This window comes from Schistocerca gregaria, chromosome 6, assembly GCF_023897955.1.
Source record: "Schistocerca gregaria isolate iqSchGreg1 chromosome 6, iqSchGreg1.2, whole genome shotgun sequence".
Lineage (NCBI taxonomy): Eukaryota > Metazoa > Arthropoda > Insecta > Orthoptera > Acrididae > Schistocerca > Schistocerca gregaria.
Window position 1 is genome coordinate 151,712,131 of NC_064925.1, and position 16,361 is coordinate 151,728,491.

The 16,361-nt window shown below is 42.0% G+C and overlaps 1 protein-coding gene across 1 annotated transcript in view; it reads right to left on the reverse strand.

The window, feature by feature from the left end:
• Positions 1 to 16,361, reverse strand: part of LOC126278778 (protein O-mannosyl-transferase TMTC2) — a 990,803-nt gene that overhangs the window by 15,199 nt on the left and 959,243 nt on the right. The window contains exon 11 of the mRNA XM_049979055.1: positions 12,484 to 12,662. Coding sequence (XP_049835012.1) covers positions 12,484 to 12,662 — 179 coding nt within the window. The remainder of the gene's footprint in view (positions 1 to 12,483; positions 12,663 to 16,361) is intronic.

Sequence of the window (16,361 nt, forward strand, 5' to 3'; positions counted from 1 at the left end):
GCAATACTAGCAGTACAATGTGACACCCCTCACGTCCAGGATTGCTACACAGTGGCTCCAGGAACTCTCTTTGAGTTTAATCACTTCCGCTGACCACCAAACTTTCCATACATTTCCAGAGCATATCAGGGATGCCTTTCGAGGTGCCATTCAGAAGAGACCTCCACCTCGTTTTACTCATACGCATTTATGGATAGCCCTGCACTAATGATGGTGTCAGTTCCCTCCAGTACTACTTCAGACGTTATTCGAGTCGATGCCACGTCGTGCTGCGACACTTCTGCGTGCTCGCGGGGGCTCTACACGTTATTAGGCAGGTGTACCAGTTTCTTTGGCTCTTCAGTGTATATCGTGATCAGTGTTATTGAAAAATGTAGTGAGAACTGATAGTAATCAAGTACCTATTGGACCTGACAGTTCCATGACCCCCAAGAATTCTATTTCTGTATAAAGTTACAAAAAATTGAAATCATCCAATCTCTAGTTTGCCTCAGGAAATTCGAGTATTGCCTTGGGCCTACAAAATGTACTTATCCTATTTTTCAAAGGATTTTCGTATGGGAAGCTTGCAGCCATTATGTTTTACTAGAAATAGGAGTGGATTTGATCTTCTCGAGTTTCTTGAAGTCTTATGCTAGGATTAAGGGATTAGTATTATTCAATACAGTCCATACAGTATTTCCGTCAGATTATGTAGAGAATATAATTAATTTTGAAGATTTCACGACTGGTGACAAAGTTTTGAAATCAAGCTAAGAACACAGCTCAAACGGAACGACAGAAATAAGAGAACAGCATCAGTATGAAATAAAATGTAGTAATTGAAAAGCACCGTATTGTTTACGTTCTACTGGATTAAAATCTGATGATGGTTTTATAAGCCGGATTCGATAAATTACGCATGTAAAACATAAGAAATATAGTGCGTTTCATTTATTAGAATGTCGTTCTGCCTAGAACCGACGAAAGAATCAGCTAACAAAATAAATTGTGCTGTATTGATAACTTAGTTAATGAAACTCGTCGTAATGATAGTTTAAATTTTGCCTTTGGCCATAAAACTAGAAAAATGAGAAGACTTAAATTTCTGTAGATGAAGATGCTGTGCTGATCCATGGGTGTTACGGGACTGGACCACAAGAGAAGCCATCCTGCAAGGAAACGGATGCGAGTGACGGCAAACAGCTTAGCGTCTGCTCCTATTGTTTGGATAGTAATTACAACAACAAAATTTTAGAAACATGTATTAGTCCTACTGAAGAACAATGTATTAAAGATCTTTTTCTTTTTCTATGGAATTCAGATAAACCTGATTTGTCGTGATGACTGTTAAATAGCTTTCTTTGATTTATTTCACGAACTGCAACCCTTCATGCTAATTAGGACCACAGAACCATGGTCTTTCCCGAATATACTTTTGACCAAAAAGCGATTCTGATAGCTGATGTCGGAGGCTTTTGTTAATCCCGCCTTGTGAGTTCTTGTGGTGATATTTACATAGAAACGTTCACCGTCCTAACACATATGTTTCTAAACGAGAAGTCAAAACCAGTTTTCATAGATTTTGGTTTAAAAATATTTTAAGACTACAAAGTATTTTCATAAAAATATTCATCGCCGATGTCGTTTATAGAAACACGGAAACACGAATACTTTACTTGTAACCGAGAAGCATCAAAAATGTTTTCGTAATATAATATTTCCACAAAAACTTTGAACACATGTTTCACCCTCTTGTGGTTGAATTTCCAAACTCACTGAAATACGTGTTTTTATTTCTACCCGCAATTCAACCGCCAATTTTGATAGATATAGCTCTAAAAAAAACTGACATACTTTTTTTTATTTCTACGGATAAGTCAAACGCCCATTTTTCTAGACGTAGCTTGAAAATACCTTAGTAGTTCTGTATTAATGATTTATTTCCAGACAAACTTCCACCCACCATTTCATCCCTTTCGGGTTGAGTTTCCAAAAATGCTGAAACACATATTTCCTTTTAATTTATGTCCGAGAAATCAAGTACCAAATTTCGTATTTCCAGCTACAAAATTTCTTTAATAGCGAAGTAATTTCAAGAAAACTATTCCTCCACTATTTCACCTCCGTAGGGGTGGAATTTCGCGAGATCCCGTCTTCAACGATGCCCCCAACGTAAGGTGCACATGCTCTCGAAATTTCAATTTTTTATCCTTAGCGGTGTGGACTGGACTATATTGAGTTGTGAAGCCGTCAGGACATTTTCTTTGCATACATAGAGAAAAGACAACACACACTTCTTAGGTGCAGTTACACCACTAGATGAGATGTCAAGACAATTACAGGAACGACACGAAAGTCACAAACCTCAGCGAAGGGAGGGATGAGTACGAAAACGACCATGTTTGGTAAGATGAAGGTAGGGTAATAACAGCATCAAGAAACGGTATAATGAGGAGTTGTAATGAATTGGAAAGTATGGCAGAGAGTGAGTTAATATGAATGGTTGAGGGATAGGATTATGCCCAACAGAATCGACAGCGAAGTACCTATAACAGGCGCACGTGCTGACGTCACTAGCGGAAGATGCAGAGATGCAGAATGATGATATCGAACAGGAGGTTCGGTACATAACGTGAGACAGAAATCTAATAATTATGGAGGAGTAGGCGCGTCCACACGTAGCCAAGGTTTCGAATACGCTGCAGAAGTCTCGCTGGGTAGAATATACACATCCTCCATACAGTCCCGATCTCTCCCATGTCATTTCCATACTTTTGCAGCCCTCCAATAGGGGCATCTCCTTGTTGTTTATGTTTTTTCATATGATGTTTTCCACCAATAGGTAATGTTAGCCACACGCAGAATTGCCTATGGAGTTTCGTCTTCTTGTATAAGGGACAGTGAAATGAAAACTAAACGGATTACTTCAAACTTATTGGACAAAGATGTTAATACACTTATCGCACTGACCCAATGCTGTCAATGCCTTCACAGAAATGTATTTCCGATAGCCTAGGGAACCATGACTGTGTCCAGGCCTGCACGTCCCCGTTGTAAGCAGACTGACGATTCCGAATGACGTTCTTCAGGGCTTCAAGCGTACGTAAATCGCATAGGGAGGGATCGGGACCATATGGAGGACATGTAAGGGCCTCCCAGCGGAACTTAGGCAACGTACAGCCTAGGCAACGTGTGGAAGGGCCTTGAGTTTAGACATTCAGGGCATTCAAGGTCATCAATTTCTTTCGGACGAAGAGGTGCACGCCAGGGTACAATCATGGTTCCGTAGGCTACGACAGTATTTTTCCTGAGGGCAATGACCATCTTACGTCAAAGTGGGATAAATATATCAACAGTTGTGGTGATTACTTATGAAATAATAAACCCTTTACTTATTCTCATTCTGTCTCACCGAGCGAGGTGGAGCAGCGGTTAGCACACTGGACTCGCCTTTAGGAGTACGATGGTTCAAACCCGCGTCCAGCCATCTTGATTTAAGTTTTCCGTGTTTTCCCTAAATCGCTTCAGGCTAATGCTAGGCTGGTTCCTTTGAAAGGGCGCGACCGACTTGCTTCCCCATCCTTTCTTATGCCGATGGAACCGATGACCTCGCTGTTTGGTCCCCTCCCCCAAACCAACCAACCATTGTGTCTCGTTGACATTTGACTGCTTCTTATGCGTACGAAGGATTCAGCAGATGTTTTTTCTCTTTGCATCACTTATTATCGGTGGAAGGTTACTGATAGGGTGAATATAATATTCTGCTATAGTTTAGTAAGTGGAAGTAGCCTGCCAGCCTTTGCTCTCTATCCTGAAAAAAGAATACCACGTCGTAGACTATTATCTAGCAAGCTGTTCGGCAAGGGTTTCACTGCACACCAAACGACATAGAACTACAGTGAAAGGCCCCGCTCAGTCCGTACGCCTGAGCTGGATGATCGTGTGTGAGTATTTCATGTATGACTGCTATATCCTTACCATCTTCATAGAAATTGTGTTCTACAAATGTTTCGAAAAGTGATTTTGTGTGGCGAGTAGTTTTGGTTTCCTGCTAAGCTAACATGGGATTTAGTTCATTGTCGCAAATGACTTTTATGTTTGACTAAAGAATTCTATTAGTTAGCAGTTTCACTGTATTCCTTATGCCAAGATGAACCAAACCATGAAAATTGACACATATTTGGCGACCAAAAACTTGAGGAATGTACGGTTGCCTATTTGCAGTTAAAGTGTTACATCGCAATGTCTTTCCTGGTGGAACTTGTTTCAGTTTGAAGTCTTAAGGAATTGTTATCTGCTCGAAGTTGCTTCAATTCTTGACCCTGCCGATTTCATCATAGTCCATTCATCATCATTACTTCATCAGCTCTCAATAGGGCATCCGCAACAATATTGGCATGCCTACTGACATGACAAACATCAGTCGAAAACTGTGAAATTTAATGCAGCTGTCTTATCTGTCGAATAAATATGGCTTTGGTCAAAAGCAAATGTGAGTGGCTTATGGTTAGCGAAGGCTATGAAATCTCTTCCTTCCTGTAAATGCTTAAATATTTTTGGCAGAAAGGTGTATTCCCAACAGTCCTCGGTGATAGGTGCCATAAAGCTTCTGCGATTGACTCAGTTACCTTGAGAAGTATGCAGTTGGTCTTCGATTTCCCTGTTACGGTTGTTGAAATACAGAACCTATAGCCACATCTGATTCGTCCCGTGCATTATGCTAGGGCTAACTTCGAAAAGTCAATAAGGCACCGTTTGAAGTATCTTGTTTACATTTCTCGAACATTTTCTTCGCTTCCTCAGTCCACTAACTTTGTCTGTTATCCTTCTGTTTTACTCCCTTAAGGTAGTCACGCAAAGGTGCCTGAGTTTGCGCCGCAGCTTTAAGGTAGTGAAAATAGGGGTTGACAATACCAATAAACTTACGAAGCTCATGGAATTCTTCAGGTAACTAGAATTCTAAAATTGCTTGCACATTCTCAGGCAGCGGACGGGATCCCTTTGGTGTTACTCAGTTCTTCAATGGTAATGTAGATTTTGAAGACATGTTTAATTTTGCCAGGTACCAAACTAGGTTTATCTATATCTGGATACTGTAATAGTAGGTTCGTGAATTTTATGTTTCGACTCATGGTACTTACAACATTTTCCGCCGTCCGCGGTGGTCTCGTGGTTCTAGGCGCGCAGTCCGGAACCGTGCGACTGCTACGGTCGCAGGTTCGAACTTTTCCTGAATGTGTTCTAATTTCGGTCCAGTACCTAAGTTAAACACTTTATCTCACTTTACAAACGACCGAAGGAAGGGATGATTTTGACCGAATACGGCCAAGACTAAATAAGAAATCATAGTTTTTTCCGGTAATAGGGCGCAAGCCGAATATACTGCTCTCCCCTCACGTCAACCACGTGATCGTCTACACGCAGAAAGCTATAACACTTTCAAAGCACTAGAAACTGACTTAACACCCTCTGATAGAAACTAATCGTGAAACATTTATTACACTCACATCATTCATCTGATACTGTAGTTCTTTTTTATCATCACATACACTACTGGCCATTAAAATTGCTACAACATGAAGATAACATGCTACAGACGCGAAATTTAGTCGACAGGAAAAAGCTGCTGTGATACGCATATAATTAACTTTTCATAGCATTCGCACAATGTTGGCTCCCGTGGCGACACCTATAACGTGCTGACATGAGGAAAGTTTCCAACCGATTTCTCATACAAAAACAGCAGCTGACCATCGTTGCATGGTGAAACGTTGTTGTGATGCCTCTTGTAAGGAGGAGAAATGCGCACCATCACGTATCCGACTTTGATAAAGGTCGGATTGTAGTCTATCGCGATTGCGGTTAATCGATTGCGACATTGCTGCCCGCGTTGGTCGAGATCCAACGACTGCTAGCAGAATATGGAATCGGTGGGTTCAGGAGGGTAATACGGAACGCCGTGATGGGTCCCAACGGTCTCGTATCACCAGTAGTCGAGATGACAGGCACCTTATTCGTAACGCTGTAACGGATCGTGCAGCCACGTCTCGATCCCTCAATCAAGACAACAACCATCTGCACGAACAGTTCGACGACGTTTGCAGCAGCATGTACTATCAGCTCGGAGACCATGGCTGTGGTTACCCTTGACGCTGCATCGCAGACAGGAGAGCCTGCGATGGTGTACTCGACGACGAACCTAGGAGAACGAATGGCAAAACATCATTTTTTCGGATGAATCAATGTTCTGTTTACAAAATCATGATGGTCGCATCCATGTTTGGCGACATCGTGGTGAGCGCACGTTGGAAGCGTGTACTCGTCATCGCCATACTGGCGTATCACCTGGCGTGTTGGTATGGGGTGCCATTGGTTACATGTCTTGGTCACATCTTGTTCGCATTGACGGCATTTTGAACAGATGTGTTACCACCCGTGGCTCTACCCTTCATTCGATCCCTGCGAAACCCTATATTTCAGCAGGATAATGCACGACCACATGTTGCAGGTCCTGTACGGGCCTCTCTGGACACAGAAAATGTTCGACTGCTGCGCTGGCCAGCACATTCTCCAGATCTCTCACTAATTGAAAACGCCTGGTCAATGGTGGCCGAGCAACTGGCTCCTCACAATACGCCACTCACTACTCTTGATGAACTGTCGTATCGTGTTGAAGCTGCATGGGCAGCTGTACCTGTACACGCTATCCAAGCTCTGTTTGACTCAATGCCCAGGCGTATCAAGGCCGTTATTACGGCCACAGGTGGCTGTTCCGGGTACTGATTTCTCAGGATCTATGCACCCAAATTGCGTGAAAATGTAATCACATGTCAGTTCTAGTATAATACATTTGTCCAATGAATACCCGCTTATCATCTGCATTTATTCTTGGTGTAGCCATTTAAATGGCCAGTAGCGTAGATTCTCAGGCGACGCGACGTGCTGAGTACGCTTACGGGCGGCTGCTGGTGGTCATTATGCAGCCTCGGTGGCCGTGCAGTGCATACAGCGACAGCGGCGCGGTCAGTCACGGCTCGCCGGCTTGCTCCAGCGCCGCCCACCGCGCGCTACAAACGCGCCTCTAATCGAATTACCCACCACACCAGACCAAACACGGCGAGCGCCCCTAACCGGCCGTTCTCACACTCCAACGGGCGAGGGGAAGCGCTCTACGTTTCCAGACTGCGCTGCTCTATTTTTAGGAACTTCGCACGCCATGAGAATAACTGAGTTTTACCAGCGATGGTAAATAAAACAAGCGTCGAAGTTTTTGGAGAGAAAAGTGGTTAAGCGTTTATTCAAGGCTCTTATAATGTGAAATTGTTAAATCCTTCTCCAAAACACTATTTAAAATGTGTCGTCAAAAGCAAAGTACCGAAAGAAAAATTTTCCCACATAGGCACAACTTATTTTCACCGACAGATATTTTCTGAATGCTAGCAAAGCTGTATATAGGCACTTGGGGCGTCTGGGTCCGTATCCATATTTAGGGAGTCAATAGTTCTCTTACATTCTTAGATGATTCATTTTTCTTCCTTTTCTCACTATAACTACATCGTTACGAGCATTCTCTTACAATCTGTGCCTGATAAGTACATCCACATTATGAGAATAATACAAATGAATATTTAAGCAAAATGTTGGCGTACGATAATTGTACAGAAGAGAGCACATTGGGCCTCCTGTTACAAACTATATCGCACCGACCAAGTAGTTAAATAAATTCTCTTCATTTTATGCAGATCAGACGGCTGCTTAACAGGGGAGGAAATCCAGTGTGCCCTCTTTTCATACTTCGAAGAGCCACTCCAGCGTGGAACAGGACCTTCAGGATACCATGAAGAGCACAGGGTGCAGCCAACTGCAAGCGGCGGCTGATGTCGGTGCTAACGTGCAAACGATGTGTGTCGTTTGGATCAGAAGAGATTCTCTCTGCTTTCGGGCGGCTATTGTTAAAGACTGTCCGTCCTGCTTGCAAGGTGAAGGTAGAGCTCACCATCCGTAGCATCGTTGTCAGGACCGATTGCGGACCTTTGTTAAAGAACCGAGTGGATTGTCTGAATCAGACGCTCAGACGGTTCTGCGACAGTGAAGGTTGCAGATCCCTTGACTTGCGTCGTAAGGGGGTGAGGTGTCGAGTGCCACTTAATAGCTCAAGGGTCCATTACACAAAGAAGGCGGTTACACGGGTAGCGGGGATTGTGTGGAGTGGACTAGGCGAATTTTTAAGCTTAGAGGGTCTCAGGGAAGAACAAAATGGGGTTCAGACTCAAAGGGTGCACAGGTTTGACATAGGAACCATAGGTATTATAGTGCTAAATTGTTGTAGCTGTGTTGGGAAAGATCCAGAGATCCGAGTGCTAACAGGAAACACTGAAGCTACAATCGTTATAGATACTGAAATCTGGCAACAAAGATACAAAAACTTACAATAGGATCTAACGATGTTAGGAAAGGATAGAGTAAATACGACTGTTGTCGGCGTGTTCATTGGTGGTAGAATTAGTTTATCCCATAGCGACACTGAAGGAGGTGGTTCCCATCGGTTAATATGGGTAGAGGTGGTGGTCGACAACCGGAATAAATTAATAATTATGATACTGCAGTGCCTGTGTTATTCTGATTTATGATGCAAAGTTCCTTTAGACATGCAAGCACTCTATTAGCAACTCTAGCGGTGCTAATAGACTTTTTCCCCTCTTGCAACATTCCTAGTGTTTCTCTAATGAATTTTTTAGCTTTATGGAACTGACAACGTTTGTTTGTTTATTGTGCTCTGAAGGGGGATCATAATGGAATGATCCATCTGCCAAACTGTGATCTTGGCTTCTGCTTTTGCACTTGTCATACACAAATGTTTTTTTTTTTCCTGCGCTTGCGGTCTTTGTCTTCCATGAACTTCTCTCATTGCAAATCTACTTAGTGTATTTGACAATATTGTTTCTTCAGCAGCTTCCCTCTGTCAGCTTGTTAAGTATCTCACTCTATTCTCTTCCCAATTTAATTTCCTACTTCATCTGTTTTCTCTCAATCTGTTCATTCTCGTAGCTTACCGCTCGTGAAATGTTTATCACTGTTCTGTGTTCTATTTTCCCCTTCACCACTTGCCAAGACGTCCTTTTTTACTTGTTGTGATTTTGTTAAATGGTAATCTTATTTACCACGATAAAATTCATGTAATACATTTTACGTAATTCACTTTCACATAAATTTATTTCAGTGTGTATCATTTTCACTTTTTGTTGAACCATTCTAATCAATTTCCAAAAATATAAGGACACATTGTCTCGCGAGTGCCCACATACACCCTTCTGACCTTGAGCATATCTACTTTTACATCTCCCTCTACAAGGAATTGTGCAACATAAATGAAAATCGGTTGGTGTGGTACTACACCTGAAAGATGGTGTCTCTTCAAATTGCGGGCCAGTCGCGTGAGAATGGCTCTAGTACCATCTCTATGAGGAAGCAAATTAGGTTAGCTCTAAATACACGCAAGTAACGGTCGTGAGAGTTAGTTACCTTCGATATTCCAGGTGGTGGTTTGATGTTAGTCAAAAATGCCTTTAAGGCGACAAGGAAGCCATTATCAACAATTCACTGTGTTTGAGGAGGGCATGTAATAAGGCTACTAGATGCTGGATTTTTTTTTTCTGCGATACTGCAGAAAGACTTGGTACGATTGTAGCCACAGAACATGATTGCGCTGATGTTACTATTAATATAATTCAGACGGTCATTAAAGTACAAAATGAACAGCAAGGATCGCAACACACCTCCCTGGGCACACCCAGTGTTGCTTCTACAATTGACGATGACTCTCGAGCCAAGATAACACGCTGCACTCTCCCTTCCAAGAAATCCCTAATCCACCAGAGATGTATCTTAATACCCCACATGATCGTACTTTTGATAGTAAGCAGACGTGGTACTGAGTAAAATGTTTGGCGGAAATCACGAAATACTGCGTTTACCTGATTCCCTTTGTCTAAAGCTTTCAGCATGGCATGTGAAAAAAGTGTGATTCGAATTTGGTATCATCGAAGTTCCTAGAAGCCATGCTGGTTCGAATGGAGAAGGACTTCTGATCAAGATATCTCACTATGGTTCAGTTGAAGGTATGTTCTAAGGTTATACAACAAATACACAGCGATCATCATGGAGTATTCGAGAATATTATCAAACGTACTGAAACATGCTAGAGTGTTTTCAAATATCATAGAACATTTTAGGAAGTCGTAAAACATTCTGGAAGTTCTTCGATCTTCTGGATGATTGTTTTACTTCCTGGAACTTTTTACAATATTACTGAGCACCCCTAACGATTATGAGTCATTAGACACTGAGTGCCCAGATGCTTCAGGACATTCTCGAAAGAAGTTCATTGGTTTCGTATTCTCTTTTACCACTCATATATTCGAAACTAACCCCTGCAGTTCGAGACCGACACCATCTTCATGGATGGGAGATGGAGGTTTATCATACTATATAATCGCTTTGGCGCTGCAGGAATGGGTTGCTGATCTATAGCGACGTGCATGAACCAACCACGCTTGGATTTAGGTATTATGTAAATAAAGCAGGTTTTATGTATGGATGCGTAAACAGCAGGCATCAAAAGTATCAGCGATATGCTGTCTATAGGCTTCTAACAGCAACTGGAGTGGAGATGAGGGCAAAAACGTGTTTTTTCCAGCCCCTGGCTGCCTAAACGACAGGAATATTGTGTGGGAACAGCACTGGCCTACCAAGTCACACTACTTTGCAGAGAAACCTACAAATTAGGGGCAAGAAATAATTTTCCTGGCTTCAACATGTAAGCTGCCCTGCAAAACATGCATGACGTTGGTTCAAATGGCGCTGATCACTATGGGAGTTAACATCTGAGGTCACAGTCCCCTAGAATTTAGAACTACTTAAGGGGGGCAGGACGTCAAACTGGCTGTCTTGGACAGGAGAGACACCACAGGACTTTTTAATTTCCACTGTATATTTTTTACGAATAAATTCATAAAACTTTGTCAGCATGACCAGGAAGGATTCAGAATTCACAATCATAGCAGTGGAAGTTCAACAAAATAACAAAATAATTTTTTTTACATGTGAAACATCACCATTTTTTTACTTCTATTGGCTGCGTTTGTTGCTGTAGGTACACGTTTCTTCATAAGTAACACAGATTCTTCGATGAATTTTGTACAGCATACAAACCATACTTACAGGTGTACAAAACTCTAGAAATTATTTAATTTATGAAAAAATGAATATGTTGTTACATTTTAAACTTCATGTTCAGAAAAAACTTAAATTTTACAATTAATTATCTCAATTTTTACAACAGTTTTTAAAAGATTTGGAAAATTCTTGAGTTTTATACACCTGTAAGTATGGTTTGTAGGCTGTGCAGAATTCATCGAAGAATCTCCCTTACTTATGAAGAAAAGTGTACCTATAGCAACAAATGCAGCCAATGGTAAGTGAAAGAAAGGTGAAATACAAATGTAAAAAAATAAATTATTTTCTTGTATTTTTGAACTTCCACCACTATAAGTGTAAATCCTGAATCCCTTTTGGACATTCTGACAAAGTTTAATGAATTTATTTTCAAAAGTATAAATTGTGGAAATTAAAAATTCCTGCGGTGTCTCTCCTGCCTCAAGTCGCCCCGTTTCACGTCCTACCCCCCTTATACCTAACTATCCTAAGGACATCACACACATCCATGCCCGAGGCAGGACTCGAACCTGCGACTGTAGCGGTGATGCTGCTCTGGACTGAAGCGCGTAGAACTGCTCGGGCACAGGAGCCGGGTATGCATGTCGTATTTGAGTACTATCACTGTGCTTTATTCATGTGCTTTGCATGGCGGCCTATTTGTCAGGGGTGCATACATCATTTTCAAATCCTTGATGTTCAGCCTGACTGATATGACAGTAATGTTGTGGGCGAAGTATGGGCATCCTTTGTTGAACTGTGTTGCAGGAGCTGGGGTCAGGTTGAGATGGACAGAGTAGGGAATGGACAGAGTAGGTGAAGAACAAAGGTTTCTTTAGGTGGAAGTGGGCATAAAGAAGGGAGCAAGGGAAGGTGCATGAAGGAAGTGGATGGTATAGAAGGTTGGTAGGTAGGTGGAAAAGGAAGAGGGCGACATGAAGATAGAAGTGAGTGTAGGAGACAGACAAGTAGAGCGATATGGTGGTGGACACAGAGAAGGGGAGATGTTGTCTTCAAGATTCGGGTTGGAGACAAAATGTAGGCGAAGCCACGCGAAAAAGCTACTTATAAATACTGATATTGATTACAGTTCTATATATCCCCACATATTACCTTTGGAAATGGAAATATCAACTAATGTGAGGGTTGGCTTCCTGTTTTAGGACAATCTGCCCAGTCAGCAATAAATTGGATGTCTTACGTGCTGTGCCAGGCAACAGAACAACTGCAAACAAACGCCCGGCAATACCGTGTAGATACAGCGACACAAGAGTGTTTGTTGGTTACCTGCGGCCGCAGCTGGACGGCGCGGCGGTAGAAGCGCTCTGCGCGGCCGGTGAGGCCGGCCACCCGCAGCGAGGAGGCGGCAGCAAGCGCGAGGTCCAGCCGCGAGGGCAGCAGGTCGGCCGCCGCCTCGAAGCGCAGAGCCGCCTCCGCGTGCCGCTGCTGGCCCGACAGGAACTGGCCTGCCACAATAACGCACCCGCTGCAGTGGCGGCTCGCCCAAAGGGAATCTGCGTAGCACTTTCGCGAGGGAATGAACAACATCTGGACACTTAATGCTGGTTAATGGCTAGAGGAAACAGTCAGCTCGTTGATATGAAATGAGAGACTCGAAAGTACTGAAATACCGGGTGATCAAAAAGTCAGTATAAATTTGAAAACTGAATAAATCACGGAAAAATGTTGATAGTGAGGTAAAAATTGACACACATGCTTGGAATGGCATGGGGTATTATTAGAACCAAAAAAATACAAAATTTCAAAAAATGTCCCACAGATGGCGCTTCATCTGATCAGAATAGCAATAATTAGTATAACAAAGTAACACCAAGCAAAGATGATGTTCTTTACAGGAAATGCTCAATATGTCCACCATCATTCCTCATCAATAGCTGTAGTCGAGAAATAATGTTGTGAAACCAACTGTAAAGCATGTCCGGAGTTATGGTGAAGCATTGGCGTCGGATATTGTCTTTCGCCATCCCTAGAGATGTCGGTCGATGACGATACACTTGCGACTTCAGGTAACTCCAAAGCCAATAATCGCACGGACTGAGGCCTGGGGATCTGGGAGGCCAAGTGTGACGAAAGTGGCGGCTGAGTGCACGATCATCACCAAACGACGCACGCAAGAGATCTTTCACGCATCTAGCAATATGTGGTGGAGCGTCATCCTTCATAAACATAGTACGTTCCAGCAGGTATTTATCAGCCAGACTGGGGATGATGCGATTGTGTAACATATCGCCGTACCACTCACACGTCACGGTAGCAGTTACAAAACCAGAATCACGGATTTCCTCGAAGAATGAAGGCCCGATAACGGTAGATGTGTTAAATCCAACCCATACCGTGACTTTCTCGTCGTGTAATGGAGTTTCCACAACAGTTCTAGGATTTTCGGTAACCCGAATTCTGCAGTTGTGGGCGTTAACAGGCCCTCGGACCGTGAAATGAGCTTCGTCGGTCCACAACACGTTACTCAACCAATCTTCGTCTTCGGCCATCTATCGTAACGCCCACACCGCAAATGCCCTCCGCTTCACTAAATCGCCAGGTAACCGTTCATGATGCCGATGGATTTTGTACGGATAGCATCGGAGGGTACGCCTCAGTGCCAACCAAACAATAGTGTATGGAATGCCGGTGTGACGTGCTGCTGCACGAGCGCTGACTTCCCCGTGCGTAGAAAAACCCGCTACACTCTCCATTTCTTCCTGAAATGCAGCATTACGCCTTGTGCTCGGTCGGCCACTACGGGGTCTATCGTCTAAATAACCCGTGGCTTCGAGCTTTGAAATCATTCTCGCCACAGCTGCATTTGACAACGGACCTTTAACCATTCGAATCCCCTTCCTATGGCGATAGGCTCGTAACGCTGAACTACCATATTCCCCATTCTGATAATACAGCTTCACTAAAAGCGCCTTTTCGGATGAGACAAGCTTGCACCAGTATTACACAGTTTAGTGAAAACTTGATGAAACAGTCTTAAATAAAATAATCAGGAATTTTGAAATCATCTGTACGGGTATAGTTAATAACTGAAATGAGGGATGTCGATAGCTATACTAGGCTTTTCACTCAATACACACACAGGTGCATCAGTCATTCAAAAACCAACGAGGGACTGAAATTGCCTTTCCAGTGGGTTAGATAGTTGGTCAATTCCTTACTCTGTCGAGGTGATCTACCAAATTTTAAGTCATTCAAGGGACAAAACTGATCCATTTTGCGACTAACATAAAGATTACAGTACTGTGACCAAAACCAATAATAATTAGTTTCCGGATCTTATTAACCAATTATCCACATGTTGACCAAAATTTGAAGGAAAAATCCATTTTGCAGGCCAGCTGAAGGTTTTACATTACACTACTTTTGCCATATCAACTACTCTCAATTTCTGATATGTAAGTCTACACATAAACATATTTGACACATTTTAGATCTTAGCTACCATTACCCAAGGTTAACCATTTCACAAAAGAGTAATTATAATTATGTGATATATACATACAACCATACCTTATACGAATCTGTGTAACTGGGAATATTAACCAATTATTGACTAACAATCTACACATTTGAAGTAAGTAGGTTTTTACAAAACAGTACTGAAGAAATAAAAAGTATTTTCACTTCCTGCAAGTGAATCACACAACACATTTCGAGATGGTAGGCGCTCTATTAACCTTGCTTGAAAATCTACGAAGGATAAAGTTATCACAGTACATAAGTGTATTAGAGACAAAATTAAGATTTTGAAATTCGTATTGCAAAATGATGAGGAAGCTTCTCTTAGTTACAGAGATTCATGAACTCAATTACAAGCTACTACATTGCATGTATCAAGTAATACTAAGAATTTGGTTCAAAACATTCTTACAGCTTTTGTTCCGACAACGCGTCTCACGTCACAAAATTTATAGCTAAGATTATCTTTGTAAAAAATATAACTATCTCTCTAGCCAAAAATACGAAAAATGTGACAGGATTGTAGACTGTACAGACTACTTAATACAAGGAGAGAAAAAAATCAATGCGAAGCATTGCTGAGAAGGAGAGGTTTGTGAAACACTGAAATTTAGCAGTGCACACAAGAACAAGGAAAGCTGTTAAGCACACCATACGATTAAGAACGTGTTTCAGAAATAAGACGTATGTAATTCAGTAGAATGCAGAAGTCAATAACAAACTCCGAGAAACCTACAGCGGAAGAAAGTGTAAGTTTCTAACCATTGTACTCGTAAATGTTTCGCCTTTAATGTGAATAGTAATGCTTACACTTGTTATAGTCTGTAAGAATTGGCTATAAACGATTTAGACCTAGCTTTCTAAATAAGTTGTTTAGGAACCTCTATGCCTGATTGAACATTTTAGGTCTTTGGCGAGTCAGATTACTCTGGACCTATAGTACCTGTTCCAGGGTATAGACATGTGTTCCTTCTCGTTTACAAGTAGTACGCCATCAGTTCTTGGGCACTTGTTGTTCAGACTTGGTCGTGCTGTATTCTCACGTTAACGAGGAAGATGCCTTTGCTGCAAGAGGTCCACGCTGTTAATAACACGCTTCAATGCATAAGAAATCGGTCAGACCAACTAAATTTAGTTATTCTGATGAAAGGGAGTTTTAGTGGCGGCGTTGCAGCGAGAATGTTTGCTTGTATCACTCCTAGCGTCGCTATCCTGACACGTGTTTCCACACAGTTTAATAAGTGCTCATAGGTTGTTACCGCAAGCTATTTGTAAGCTGGTTACTTCATCAATTACTACTTTACTTCACTCTGAGCTATTATGGATTCAAAGATGTGAACCTCTCCTGAAGTGTAAAATTAAATTTTTCACGGAATCGGATCACGTATTTCAGAAGATGTTGCTTTGGTTTCAGAGTTGAATCTTGGGAATGTATTTTGAAATATGACTTTTGGGCTATAAAATTTTTCCCTTCTATCTAAAGTTAATATATTATCAATACATTGCTCGTTAAATGCTATTTTTAAGAATTCATTTAATCGGAAACATTATAAGTTGTTGTACTTCATGTCCTTCAAACTGTCAGTCTTGCTCGACGCCATCTTGTTGTCTTCCGTAAGTAACTTATGTGAATTACAGTCAATCCGATGAATAGCTGCTCAACAACGGACTTGCCATCGAGAATT